The 12,776-nt window shown below is 61.2% G+C and overlaps 2 protein-coding genes across 2 annotated transcripts in view; one reads left to right on the plus strand and one right to left on the minus strand.

Annotated features, from left to right (window-relative positions):
* The first annotated feature begins 390 nt into the window (after nucleotides 1–390).
* On the plus strand, nucleotides 391–5,269 carry GRAP (GRB2 related adaptor protein). Its single transcript, XM_050317276.1, has 5 exons — nucleotides 391–506; nucleotides 1,635–1,732; nucleotides 2,796–2,918; nucleotides 3,742–3,910; nucleotides 4,901–5,269. The coding sequence occupies exons 1-5, from the start codon at nucleotides 429–431 to the stop codon at nucleotides 5,084–5,086; spliced, it is 654 nt and encodes a 217-aa protein (XP_050173233.1). The 5' UTR covers nucleotides 391–428; the 3' UTR covers nucleotides 5,087–5,269.
* A 9-nt stretch (nucleotides 5,270–5,278) lies between these two features.
* The window catches only part of SLC5A10 (solute carrier family 5 member 10), a 38,403-nt gene continuing 30,905 nt past the window's right edge, over nucleotides 5,279–12,776 (minus strand). Inside the window, 6 exon segments of the mRNA XM_050317281.1 lie at nucleotides 5,279–5,961; nucleotides 8,368–8,398; nucleotides 8,401–8,517; nucleotides 8,899–9,011; nucleotides 10,068–10,247; nucleotides 12,177–12,186. Of these exon segments, the coding sequence (XP_050173238.1) occupies nucleotides 5,640–5,961; nucleotides 8,368–8,398; nucleotides 8,401–8,517; nucleotides 8,899–9,011; nucleotides 10,068–10,247; nucleotides 12,177–12,186 (773 nt within the window). The 3' untranslated portion in view covers nucleotides 5,279–5,639.

Here is a 12,776-nt window from a genome sequence, read left to right on the forward strand (position 1 = left end):
CAACCATTCCCACCAAGCCACCTTTTGGCAGCTCAGCCTTTGCAAGACATCAGAGACTCCCCCACCAGCACTGCCCGCGCTCTCCAGACACAACTGCCTGCGCTTCCCAACATCCTCAGCCTGCGTCCAGCCCATCCCCGCCCTGTTCCCATCCAAATCCCCACCGCTGCCCACCGCCCGCCGCGGAGGGGACGCTGTCCCTTTGTCCCCTGGCACCCAGGTGTGCTGGCACAGCTCCCCACCCCTCCCGGCACATCTGGGCAGCTGTGCCCGCCCGCAGTGCTGCTCCGGCAGCGCGGTGACATCAGCGCTGTTTCCTGCCCGCCGGCACCGCCGCGCCGTGCGCTCGGCCCCGACCCCAGAGCCCCGCGGGGTGCTGAGCCCCAGGCAGCCCCCCGGGACCCCTCCGGAGCCCCCCGGAGACAGCCATGGAGTCGGTGGCTCTGTACAACTTCCAGACGACCGAGAAGGACGAGCTGCCCTTCCAGAAAGGGGACACCCTGAAGGTACCGAGGGCAGGGGGTCACCAGCCACGGCGGGGGGTTGGGTGCTGTTGCTTTTGGGGGGACGGGGGGGCACAGGGTGACACCGGTGCTTTCATGGCCCTGGCTTTGTTGCTTTGTTGCCTCTTTTGGGGCTCTCTGTGGGGTATAAGGAGCCAGCCTTGAGAATTTTGGGTACTGCTTGTCTGTGCCACCAGGCACATCTCCAGAGAGGGACAATCCCCATCTGGGACATGGCGTGTGGCCCCCCTGGCCACTGGTGCCACCAGCTGTGCTCTGCAGCAGCCCCCCGGGGCTGGAACACATTTTTCCTGCCCCACTGAGGCACTGGGGGCTGCAGGGATGCAGCAGCAGGGGAGCATGTGCCCAAACACCCACCCAGGCTCTGGCATCAGGACAGGCTCTTAAATAACACCTGGGAATCCCCAAAAGCATCAGGGGGGCTCAGAATACCCCCAGGGGGCTGGGGCAGCACCCACACCCTCCCCTGCTGTCCTCTCCATGGGGCTGATGCTGCAATTCTGGCAACTCCTCCTGGTCCCCTGGCACCCTGCAGCCCCCCCATGGGTGCAGCCACCCCGGGGAAGGGCGAGGGCATGGCCTGGCTGTCCCCCAGGGCCCCAAACTCACTGTGTCCATCCCTGGCTCCCGGCGTGTTTTCCCCACGGCCCCAGCCCATGGCCCGGGGTTTCAGATCCTGTTTGCACAGCTGTGCCAGCCCCGGGCCCCTGCGTGGGACAATGGAAAATGGTGTCACACACGAGTGGGTGTCAGCACCCTGCTCACACTGGGGCACTTCCTCCCATGGGGCACCCCCTGCCACCGTCCCGGGGGGCCGTGGGGCCTGGCTGATGTGCTGGCTACTCCAGGGACAGGTTTCACCCTCTTCCCTCAGGGTTTTGGGACAATGCCAGGCACCTCCCTGCTGTTGGCACCCAGAGGAGGGCTGGGGGGAGCATCCAGGTGCCCCCAAACCCCCTCAGACCATGGCACTGTTGGCAGAGCCCCCTTTCCCCAGGTTTTGGTGGGTGATGTGGGGTCTGGGGCAGCAATGGGGGTCCCACTGGGCCCCTGTCCCAGGGGAGCAGCAGCCAGGCTGGTTGATGCCTCCCTGTTCCTCTCCCCCCTTAGATCCTCAACATGGAAGATGACCAGAACTGGTACAAGGCTGAGCTGTTTGGCTGCGAGGGCTTCGTCCCCAAAAACTACATCAAGGTCAAGCCACACCCGTAAGTGCCATCCCACGGCGTGGGGAAGGGGGGCTCGAGCACCCACCCCCCAGGCAGCGATCCCAGCGGTGCATCCCAATTCCCAAAGGTCTGCCACGAGCCAGGGTAGTCCCACACGTGGGGAAACTGAGTCTCAGAGATGGGGTCTGACTGCTCAATCAGCCTGCCATTGTCACCACAGCCCGAGGGGACAGGAGGCAGCAGAACACCCACATACCCCCACACACCGAAATCCAACCCTCACGCCGGGCTGCCACTAAAAAACTGATAATTGGGGAACAACAAAGAGTTATGGGATTACAACTGCATTAGACACAATCCTATTACCGTGTTATTAAAGCCCACTGTAATCCACCCCTGATTTAACCTGTGTTTTATGGATCATTAGCCCCTGGCAAATCACATTTGAATGCCAGAGCAAGCGCGTGGGCTCAGGGCAGCCTGGGGCACATCCCGCTGGGGCACATCCTGCTGGGGCACATCCCGGGATTCAGGATGGGTGACACACAGCCTCTTCCATGCAGCACCTGGAGGGCTGGCACTGGGAGATGCTCTGTGCTGAAGTCTGTGGCTGATCATTCATGGGACAGGTAGCAGAGGATCTCCACGGCCTGAGGGCCCGAAATGCCCAGACACAACCTTGGCAGGGATGGGAGATGGGCACTCTGCTCCCCCACCTCATTTTGGCAGCTGCCATCAAAGCAGGCAGGAACTGCAAGGGCTGCTCCCGTGAGGGGCCAAGGGGCACGGAAGGAGGGGACAGGCAGCAAAGTGGAGGACGAGGCACGTGACGTGACCAGGCAGGTGACAGGATGCGGTCGCGACCGTCAGCGATGTGGGAACACCTCTGCACCCACAGCACCCCGTGCTGCCTCCCCCCACAGTAAATGGGGAGGGGGAGGGAAGGGACAAACTGCTGGGGGGGTCCCAGCCCCGTGTGGAGCCCTGTGGAGAGCCCTCTCCTGCCGGCAGCAGGGCTCTCACTGCCTCCCTCCTGCGGGTTGGGGGATGTGGCACTGGGGTGTCCCCGGCTGCCCAGGGGTGCCCAGTGTGTCTCTCCCAGGTGGTACGCGGGCAGGATCTCCCGGCAGCTGGCAGAGAAGCAGCTCCTCAAACGCAACCACGTGGGAGCCTTCCTGATCCGCGACAGCGAGAGCACCCCGGGGGAGTTCTCCATCTCCGTCAAGTGAGTGGCCCGGGGACACAGGGCAGGATGGGGGTCCCTGCAGCCCCCGACTTTGGGGACTGAGGCATCAGGTCACCCTTGTGTGGGGTCCCTGTGACAGTGCTGGGGAAGGGGCGAGCACCCTGCCCTCTCCATGCCACCTCCAAGGGGTTGGGGGCTGCAGAGCCACGTGCCCAGTGCTCCCAGCCTCGCACAGGTCTGTCCTTCCCTTCCTCTCCTTCCTCCCCTCTGTATCCCCTCACTCCACCTCCGCTGCTTCCTGCTCCCTGCGCCGCTGCCTCACCTGGGGTCCCTCCCAGGGGCACCCCCAAACACAGCCCTGTGGGTGAGGATGGAGCTGGGGACAACCTGCAGGCACAGCCCAGGGGACAGGGCCTGGGGGAACGAGCTGCCTGGAGCATCCCCAGGGATGAAGGACCACAGCATCCCAATGCCCTTGGCATCGGCAGCCAGGGCAGAGCCTATCCCCAGGCATCTCATCCCATCGCTGCCCCTTCCCTGCCCCAGCTGGGGGAGCAGGAGCTGGTCCCAGGCCAGCCAGGCACTTTCTCACACTGCTAATCCCCACTGAAGTGTTTTGGGAGGTTCTTGCCCATAATGACAGGGATTCAAGCTCTGCCATGCGTCACCAGCGCAGCAGGTCCTGCCCCTGCCCGGGGGCCTGGCGGAGACAGGTCCCTGCAGTGCAGACACCCCAACCTGGCACCCCCAGGTGCACAGGGGTGTGTACTCAGCACCACCAGGCTTTTCTCACCTTGCCAGAAGAGGGTCTGGGTGCTGCCAGCATCCTATGGCCAGGATAACATCCATCCTCCTTCCACAGCTACGGGAAGCACGTCCAGCACTTCAAGGTGCTCCGGGAGAGGAACGGCAAGTATTTCCTCTGGGAGGAAAAGTTCAATTCCCTCAACGAGCTGGTGGATTTCTACAGGATGACCACGATCTCCAAAGGGCAGCAGATCTTCCTCCGGGACGAGGACCAGGCCCAGGAGGTACAGCCATGGATGGGGCCATGGGGACATGCAGAGCTGCTCCCAAACCCCTGCATGAATCCCCTCCAGCCTCAGCATCCCCACAGAGGGGGACAGGGACATCCTTGGGACACCTGGCCCCTGGCTCTCCAGTGTGGAGCAGAGAGGCTGCAGCAGCACTGCAGGGAGGAAAAGCCCCCAGAGCAGCTCAGCGGGGCAGAACAGGGCAAGGCAGGTCACCCTGGGCATTTGTCACCATCCCTTGGGCCAGGGACGCTGCCCAAGGCGGGTGGCAGAGCCTGACCAGCCCAGGACAGGGCACAGCCAGCCTGGGGCCAACTCCAGCAAAGCCAAGCCCTGGGGCAGTGGTTGTGGAGGCAGCAAAACTGGACCTTGGGAACTGGGATGGGAGAGGCTCCAGTATCCGGGAGGGCCTGGGAAGGACCTGGGAAGGAGAGGGGTGCCAGCTGCCTCCAAAGGGAAGGTGTCCCCTGAGCACCCCTCTTGGCTCTCCCAGCAGCAGGAACAGGGAGTTTCTTGGGCTCTGGGGTGCTCCCTGCACCCCGGACTCTTCCCTGCATCCCACGCTGCTCCTCTGCACCCCAGGGTGTATCCTGCACCCCAGGGTGTTTCCTGCACCCCAGGGTGTATCCTGCACCCCAGGGTGTTCCCCTGCACCCCAGGGTGTTCCCCTGCACCCCAAGGTGCTCCTCTGCATCCCTGCCTCTACCCTGAGCCCCAGGCTGTGGCTGCATCCCAGGATGTTCCCCTGCACCCCAGGCTCTTCCCTGCACTCGGACCCATCCCCAGCATTCCACTCTTCCCATGGCAGGATTTCCCTAGCTTCCTCTCTCCCCTCGAAGCAGGCACGCCTCCCAAGGCTGGTCCTCGTCCCACAGCGGCACAGTGTCCCTGTCCCTCTGGGGACCCAAACAGTGCACCTGGTGCAGAGGGGCTGGTGGATGAGGACCCCTCTCCCCCCGCCAACCCCTGCCCTCCACTTCCCTCCAGGTGGGGAGACCGCGATTCGTACAAGCCCAGTTCGACTTCTCAGCCCACGAGGGCTCCCAGCTGCCCTTCCTCCGCGGGGACATCATCGAGGTGCTGGACTGCCCTGACCCTAACTGGTGGCAGGGGAAGATCTACGGCCGGGTCGGCTTCTTCCCGCGGAATTATGTCCATCCCATCCGCAAGTGACCCTCCCCCGGCCCCGCGGGCGCGGCAGGACCCGCCCCGCTGCCCCCACCCACCGGAGCCGCTTCGTGCCCGCACACGGACTGCGTGTCCCTTCGTCCCCACGGACCCCACAGCCATCAGAACTTTCCCAGATGACAGAACAGAGGGGGAGAGCACGTGTGCCCCAAACCTCGGCTCCTCTCCGGGCCCTGTAAGCACAGACTCACCTCCAGGGAGGGCTGCGGGCAGCCGGGATGCAGCTCCACAACCCCATGGAAGGATGAAGGGACTCAGGGTGCCAGGGCAGGCTGATCCGGGGGGCTTCAGTCCTGTGGGTGCTGTTCATAGCTGCAAAGTGTGGCTTTATAGTATTTTTTTTATTATTTAGAGCCTGTAAAATGTGTTTGGGTGATGCCCACGAGTGTGACCGTTGCCATGGTGGTCCTGTCACTGAACTCGTGCCCCCGCTGCTTTGTGGTGGTTTTGATCCATTTGCAGGTCCCATTTTCCCACCCAAATCCCTGTCCCAAACCCCTCCCAGGGACTTGCTGTCCCCACAAATGCCCCCCACACCTCACACCCCCTGGGACACACTCAGTGCTGAGAACACCCAGCTCACTGCACCAGTGGATTTAAACATCACATATCCCAGGTGCGACAAATAAAAACTATCACCCGAATCCCCATTTCCCCAGCCCCTCTCCCAGCAGCTTTCCCCCTCTCTAGGGGCTGGCTGGGCACTAGGCCAGAAGACAGCCAGGACGAAGACAGCAGTGACAGGAGGAGCCAGGTAGCTGGTGACAGCCTGGATGTAGATGTAGAGCTGGCCACCACTGGAACTCTGCAGGATGGGGATCCAGACCACGCTGAGGGCCACCACCACCACTGTGATCACCCTGTGAGCGGCAGCGAGGCAAGTGCAGGTGATGTTCCTGTCCCACCTGCACTTCTTGGCTCCTGCAGCATCACCATGGCAATGGGGGTCCCCAAAACCAGGGTCCCAGTGCCAGTGCAGGAGATGCAGGTGGGTCAGGGGGAGGACACTCACTGCTGGGTGACATCCCCAGGGCCACAGAGGGTGCTAATTATGCCTGTGCTGGTTCCATTCTGGGAAGGTGAGCACTCCCCAGGCCCCTGCCCAGCCCCAGGGGGCTGCTAAATTGGACTCCCCCATGGGAAACACCAGGCAAAGGGCACTTTCACTATGAAAAGCCACCAGCTGCAGGTGTTGGGTGCTCTGGCCAGACCTGCTCTCAGCGTCCCCATGTCCAGCCAAGGCACCCAGATGAGAACTGAGGATCTGGGCTGAGCTGCCCCGTGCTCAGCTGCCCTGGCCAGGCTGTGACAGAGGGGTGTGTTAGTCCCCAGCATCACCCTGACCTCACCCTTGCCCAAATCCCAGCCACACCCCACAGTATCTCCCTCATCCGAGGCACGAGGCATTGGCCAGACCCCAGATTTTGGGCCCAAGCCTGGGCAGGACCCATCCCAAAAGCTGCCATATTTATAGCTCAGCCCGGCTTATTTACAGAATATTATTATTCACAGAATTTCCTACATCTCCATCTGCTCATCTCGAAAAGCAGAAGTCGGAAAAAATAAGAGAAAAAATAAGCCATGAAAGCAGCCCTGGCCAGAGTCCCCCACTGCTGCCAGGTGCTGGGGAAAAGAGAACCAGCCTGAGAGTAAAATGCACACCCTGATCCACTGGGTGGGAGAATTTATAGAGAGAAAATCATAGGAGAAAAATTCATAGGAGAAAATCATAGAATGGTGGAACAGTTTGGCTGGGAAGGGACCTTAAAGCTCCTCTCATTCCACCCCCCTGCCATGGGAAGGGACACTTCCCACTAGACCAGGTTGCTCCAAGCCCTGTCCAACCTAGTCTTGATGCTAAAGGACCGTGGAAAAACACTGGAGTTGTGCGTGTGGCAGGAGCTGGGGGTGCCAGGTGCCCGTGCCCTGCTCCACACGCAGCCCCAGGTGGGGATCTGGGCAGGGATTGGAGAGCAGCAGCCGGCACAGCCTGTTGCAGGGCGCTCGGGGGGAATTTGGGAAGGACCGGGTGTTCCCACCACCACGCCACCGCCTGGGCACGGAGCACACATCAAACACCAGCGGGGATTTCCAGGCAGGCACCACGGCCCAGCTGGAGCTCCAACGCCCCGGTCCTGGAAATGGGAGCTCTTTCCTATCCCACAATCAAAGCCCTTTCCTCCCTGTGCTGGAAGGGGGTTGGAACGAGATGTGATCTCTAAGGACCCTCCCAACCCAAAGCATTCTGTGATTCCACCATCCCTGGATGGGGCATCCCCACCCTGGTGGGTCCAGGAGGCGGTTGGGCCCCCCTGGCAGCTACTCAGGAATAACCCTAAGCTGCCCATCTCTATTCAAACTTGCAGCTTAAACAGCTTTTTTTTTTTTTTTTTTCCCTCTCCAAAGCGTTTATCGTTGTCTCTATCCCCACGATCCGCAGCGTCCTGCTCGCGCTAATCACGCTAATGAAGCGCCGGGATCCACCGCAGCAGCGACTCCCGCCCTAGGCGGGCAAAGCCCTTTGCAAACACTCATTATCCATCCTCGGCAGAGCTGTCCTGCGTTGTCACACCCTTGTCACCGGCACCGAAGCCAGTGCCAGGGAGGGGCGAGGCAGGCCCTGAAGAAAGAGCCCTTCTTCCCACGGGGGAGCACGCGAGACCACCGTTCCGCAGCATCGCTGCCCAGCCCCTTCCCACCCTCCGGAGGTGGAGGATGCCCAGAAACAGCTGTTCCTGCAGCCGCTGGAGCAGCCAGCCCTCCCCGCAGCCCCAGCGCAGCCCAGCCAGAGCCCTGACCCAGATTCCCTCCCTGTTATTGTCTGCCCCGCGCCGGGGACGCTCCCGGCCCCGTGGCACCGTGCCGGGCATTCCCCAGCGCTGACTCCGCCGCCCCGAGCGCGGCACCGCGGGCGGGTTCCCGGGCTGCCCGCGGGCACCGCTCCGTCCCACGGGAGCCGGCGGGGCGTGTGTGGGCAGCGCTGCCCTTCGCCACGCGGCCAAGTTCCCCCGTGTGCTCCGTGCGTGACCTCAGCCACGGCCCGGGAGCAGCCGCGGCTCCCCCGGGGGGAAACACGGGCTGGAGGCGACGGGGAGGGGCTTCACACCGGCCGAACCGTCTGCTTTTCCAGGGCTTTCATACATAAAATAATCCTAAGGGCTTGTCTTCCTTGCATAAACCGGGCTGAGCACAGGCATTTTTCAGGCTGGACTGGCCCCACCAGTCTCCCCGAAACCCCCGGTCTGCCCGAAAGCCCCGGTCAGTACCTGGCCACGAGGAGCAGCTCCCGGTCACCGGCCCCGGCCGCAGCTTCTTCCAGATGTCCGTGGTGAAGAGGGTGCTGCTGCTGTTGAATATGGAGGTCAGGGATGACATGAGTGCTGCCATCATCACTGCCATCATCAGACCCCGCAGCCCTGGGCAGGAGAGGAAGTGTCAGAGAGCGGCTGAACCGGGAGAAACAACCCCAGGATAACGCCTAACTCTCTACAGGCACTCTCTGGGACCTCCTCTGGGAGAAGGATGGGGTTTGGGAACCCTCAGCTGCACCCTGGGATGCTGAGACCCTGCTGTGCCCCAGGGTCACCCACATCCCCTGACCTGGCCTTTGGAGCCACCCTCGGAGGGGCTGCATGGGCTGTCCATGCACAAACCCCTGGACCATTCATGGGGTCCCCCACAACACAACCCCCCCCCAGACCATCCATGGGGTCCCCCCCAGCACCCAAGCCATGGCAGCAGCCCCAGGGTGCAGCAGAGCCCAGTGGAGATGCAGTGACCCCCTCCCACCCACCTACTGCTGGGCATCAGCTCCACCACCAGCTTGGGGCAGGCGATGTTGGAACAGCCCACGGCAGCCTCACAGACACGGGTGCACTCCTCGGGGTCCACACAGGCCACAGAATCTGGGGGACAGAAGCAGGTGACAAGTTGAGACCCCTCACAGGGCAGGGGCAAGCCCTGCACCCCCTCTCACCCACTCCCACTGTGGCAGGTATTGACCCTTCACCACAGCCATGATGCCCAGACCTTTGCAGGGGGCTGGGTGGAGCAACAGGGAGCACATCCTGTGTGGAAATCCACCTCTGCCACCCCCACTTTATTCTCCCATCAGCCTCAACACAGCGGGATCCGTTCCAGCAGCATCCCCTCACCTCCTGCTGCCCTTACCCAGCACCAGTTGGATCTACTACCACATTAAATCCACTGACAGCTGCCCTGGGGGGACCTCCAGAGCCCCACCAGGACCCGGGGCCACAGCCAGAGGTGTCAGAGCCCCAGGGCAGGCACTGCCCATCCCCACACACGGGGCCAGCCGGGTTCCTGCACCACTGTGGCAATTTCCAGGGCATGGGCAGCTCCAGCAGCTCCCGGGACACGCGTGGCACCATGCCAGGACCATCAACCCCCAATTATTTCTATGGCTCAACGAGCGCTGAACCCTTTTTTTTTTTTTTTTTTTTTTAATTGTTATGCTCATAAAATATTGAAATAGATGGAAATTAATGTCAGGCATAAATATGGATGGGCTGCCTGGCTCTCTGGTCCACACCCACCCTCCCAGGAGCACCGGGACGAGCACGGGGTGATCCCTGTGATGGCAGGGAGCATCGTCCTGGTTCTCCCACGTGGTGACCCCCAGCCCAAGTGAGTGAGGGGCAGCCCTCACCCCTGGTTTACCTGAAACACCAGCTGTTGACACCTTGGGGCTTTCCAAAAAGGAGTGTGGGGTGCACTGGGAGTGTGACACGGTGTGCGCAGACCACAGGCAATGCTCAGCACATCCCTGGGATGTCAAAAAATCCCAGCCTGGGCCGCCCTTCCCCAAGGTGAGAGCCAGCTCCAGGGCTGCGGTGACTCCGTCCCCCAGCAGCTGTGAGTAAAGCTGCCATCACCACTCCCTGCCTCATTTTCCCCTCTAAACCACCACGTTGTGCTCGGCTCCATGCAAATGGTTGCTGGCTGGAGGGTGGAAGATGCTCCAGAGGGCAAGGCAGTGTCTGCAGTGTTATATTCCAGCCGAAACGCCCATCCCAGGGCTCAGCTCAGCCGTGGAACCCCTCGGTGGGATCCTGGAGAGTGTGGGAAGCGGGAGCAAAGTCCAACAGAGCGGCCAGGAGCAGAGCCCAGTGTTGGGCCCCACTGCCTCTTTTAGGCCCTCTGCTAGAGATGGAAAATTAATGAGGAGCTTGTAATGACTGCTTCCATCTGCAGCCAGGAGGAGCTGGCGCAGGAGCGGGGCTGTGTCTGCACCAGGTGCTGCCTGTCCGGCTGGATCAGCCCAGGGACACCTGGAATGGTGGGGACCGAGCTGCTCAGCCACAGCAACCTGTCCCTGCAAACAGGGGTGGAATTTGGGTGCCGAATTCACTGTGTGGGGCAAAGACTCCTGGGTGAAGAAGCCCCCAGGATCCGGGGACGGGGGATCCAGGTGTGCTCGCCCCATCCAGGGATCAGGTGATGTTCCAGATCAGGAGCTCTGCCATCCCAATCCGCCCCCACCAGCTGGCTCCGGGAGCCAGCGCATCACACGATGGATGGGATGCAGCACTTACACCACAGGCAATAAATCATTAGCGCACACACCCCGCAAAACAGCCCGTAAATCTCCTGGCACAATAAAAACAGCTGGAGCAGGTGGCAGTGGCTGAGGTGGGGACAACCACAGCACACTCCAGCCACGCCACGCACACCCACGCTCCATGCACTGATCCAGGGCATCTCCCAAGCTACCCAAGGGGGGACAACAACTGGAATGAGGTCCTGGAGCCCTCCGTGGGGGCTGTCTCAGTGCTTGGCTTTGTCACATTTACTGTCCCCTCCTCATCAGGGCTGGAATTTCACCTAAAACATCCAGTTTGGGCTCCAGCACCCTCTGTCTCTGCTGTACCACTCAATGGCCAGGCCACGGCATGGAGGTGACATCCCACCACTGGGAAACCCCTGAGGGGTCAGCACAGCCTTTCCATAAATTCATCAGGTCCACCTGAAACACCTCCTGAGCTGATGATATTTGGTGGGAGCCAAACACTTAATTCCCCCTACACTGTAGATGTGGCACTTGGGACATGGTTTAGTGCTGGACCTGGCAGTGCTGGGCTGGACTTGATGATCTTGGAGGGCTTCCCCAGCCTGAATGATTCTATGATCCCAATGAACAGCTGTCACATCCCTGCATCCCCAAACCCCGCTGCCACCTCCTGCAGGGGACAAACCAGGGCTGGGCACAACCCCACGCATGCCTTGTCAGTGTGGGACGAGCAGGGCCACCGTGCCTGCAGAGAGGAGCACTTTGATGGCCGAGCAGCTGGGCAGACGGGCGGCTTCGCCTCGGGAGCCTGACTCAAGCGGGGCCCTCATTTACCGGGCTGCAGATCCAGCTGAGCCGCACCAAGGCGAGGGAGGGAGCGAGACACAGCCCATGGCACTTTCCTTTTTTTTTGCATTGGCGCAAGAATCTGACCCTGATTCCTGAAATTCGTCTCCATCTGAGCTTCCAGGAGAAAGGTCCACGTTTCTGGCTTGTGAGGCACCAACCGGTGAATCCAGGGTGGGGTTTTTTGTCCGTCTCCCAGTTATGAGTGAAATCTGCCAGAGCGAGGTCTGGTGACGTGACCGTGTCCATGTCCCTGCTGCAAACCTTGGAGAGGAAGAGACTGGACAGGACAGAACAGAATAGAATATTTTCAGTTGGAAGAGCCCTCCAATGATCTGGTCCCGCTGTGTGACCAATTCAGGGCTGATAAAAAAATTAAGGGCATTGTCCAAATGCCTCTTAAACACTGACAGGTTTGGGGCATTGACCACCTCTCCAGGAAGCCTGTTCCAGGACTGAACCACCCTCTCCCTAAAGAAACGCTTCCTAATATCCTGTCTAAATCTGCCTCGGTGCAGCTCCGACCCGGTGCTGCCCCCTGGGACCCACCTGGGCTCGGAGCTCCCACGCCAGCACAGGAGGGGTTAACCACAGGACAGAGCTGTTTTCCTGGAAAATATTGACTTACCAGCTGGCACACCGGGAGAGGGAGGGACTTCAGGGGAGAGACGCGTGCCTTTTTTTTTTTTTAAGACAAACATCCAAAGCCCTCCCCAACCTCCCACCACCCTCTGACACCCACGCACTCCGTGGGGGGCTCCCAGGCCGGGTCTCAGGCGTTGAGGACACACCGGCCGAAAGAGTTAATCGGGGCAGGGCAGGGAATGTGTGAAGGCAACATGTGACTGCAGGTGGGGCAGGGCGGAGGGATGAATCACTCTTTTCCTTTTCCTCTTTTCACTTCTTGCTGTTACCTGTCCGGCCCCGGCACTGCGCGCTGGCAGGAGCCCCGAGCCACCGACCTGCCAAGCCAGGGCGATGCACAGCAGGCTGACGGGGAGCGTTCGCCGCCGCGGGACCCACGGGCTGACCCGCTGCTCCAGGGGGGATAACCAGGGACGGCGTCTCGGCCGAGAAATCCTGCTTCTCGCTGCCCTTCACTGAGCCACTTTTCGTTTCTTTTTAACACTTTTTATTTCGTCCGTTAGCGTTGTCTTGGGAGAGCGGAGAATGAGGAGAGCGTGGACTCGGAGGTGAAGGATCTTCCCGGTGGTGCTCACGCACCTGGGGCTGTCTCTGCCCCGTCACACAGCCCCGGCCGTGGGAAGCTCCGTGTTTATCTTGCCTGGAGCCCTCTCA

Source organism: Myiozetetes cayanensis, unplaced genomic scaffold (genome assembly GCF_022539395.1).
Source record: "Myiozetetes cayanensis isolate MyiCay16 unplaced genomic scaffold, myiCay2020 scf20-37, whole genome shotgun sequence".
Lineage (NCBI taxonomy): Eukaryota > Metazoa > Chordata > Aves > Passeriformes > Tyrannidae > Myiozetetes > Myiozetetes cayanensis.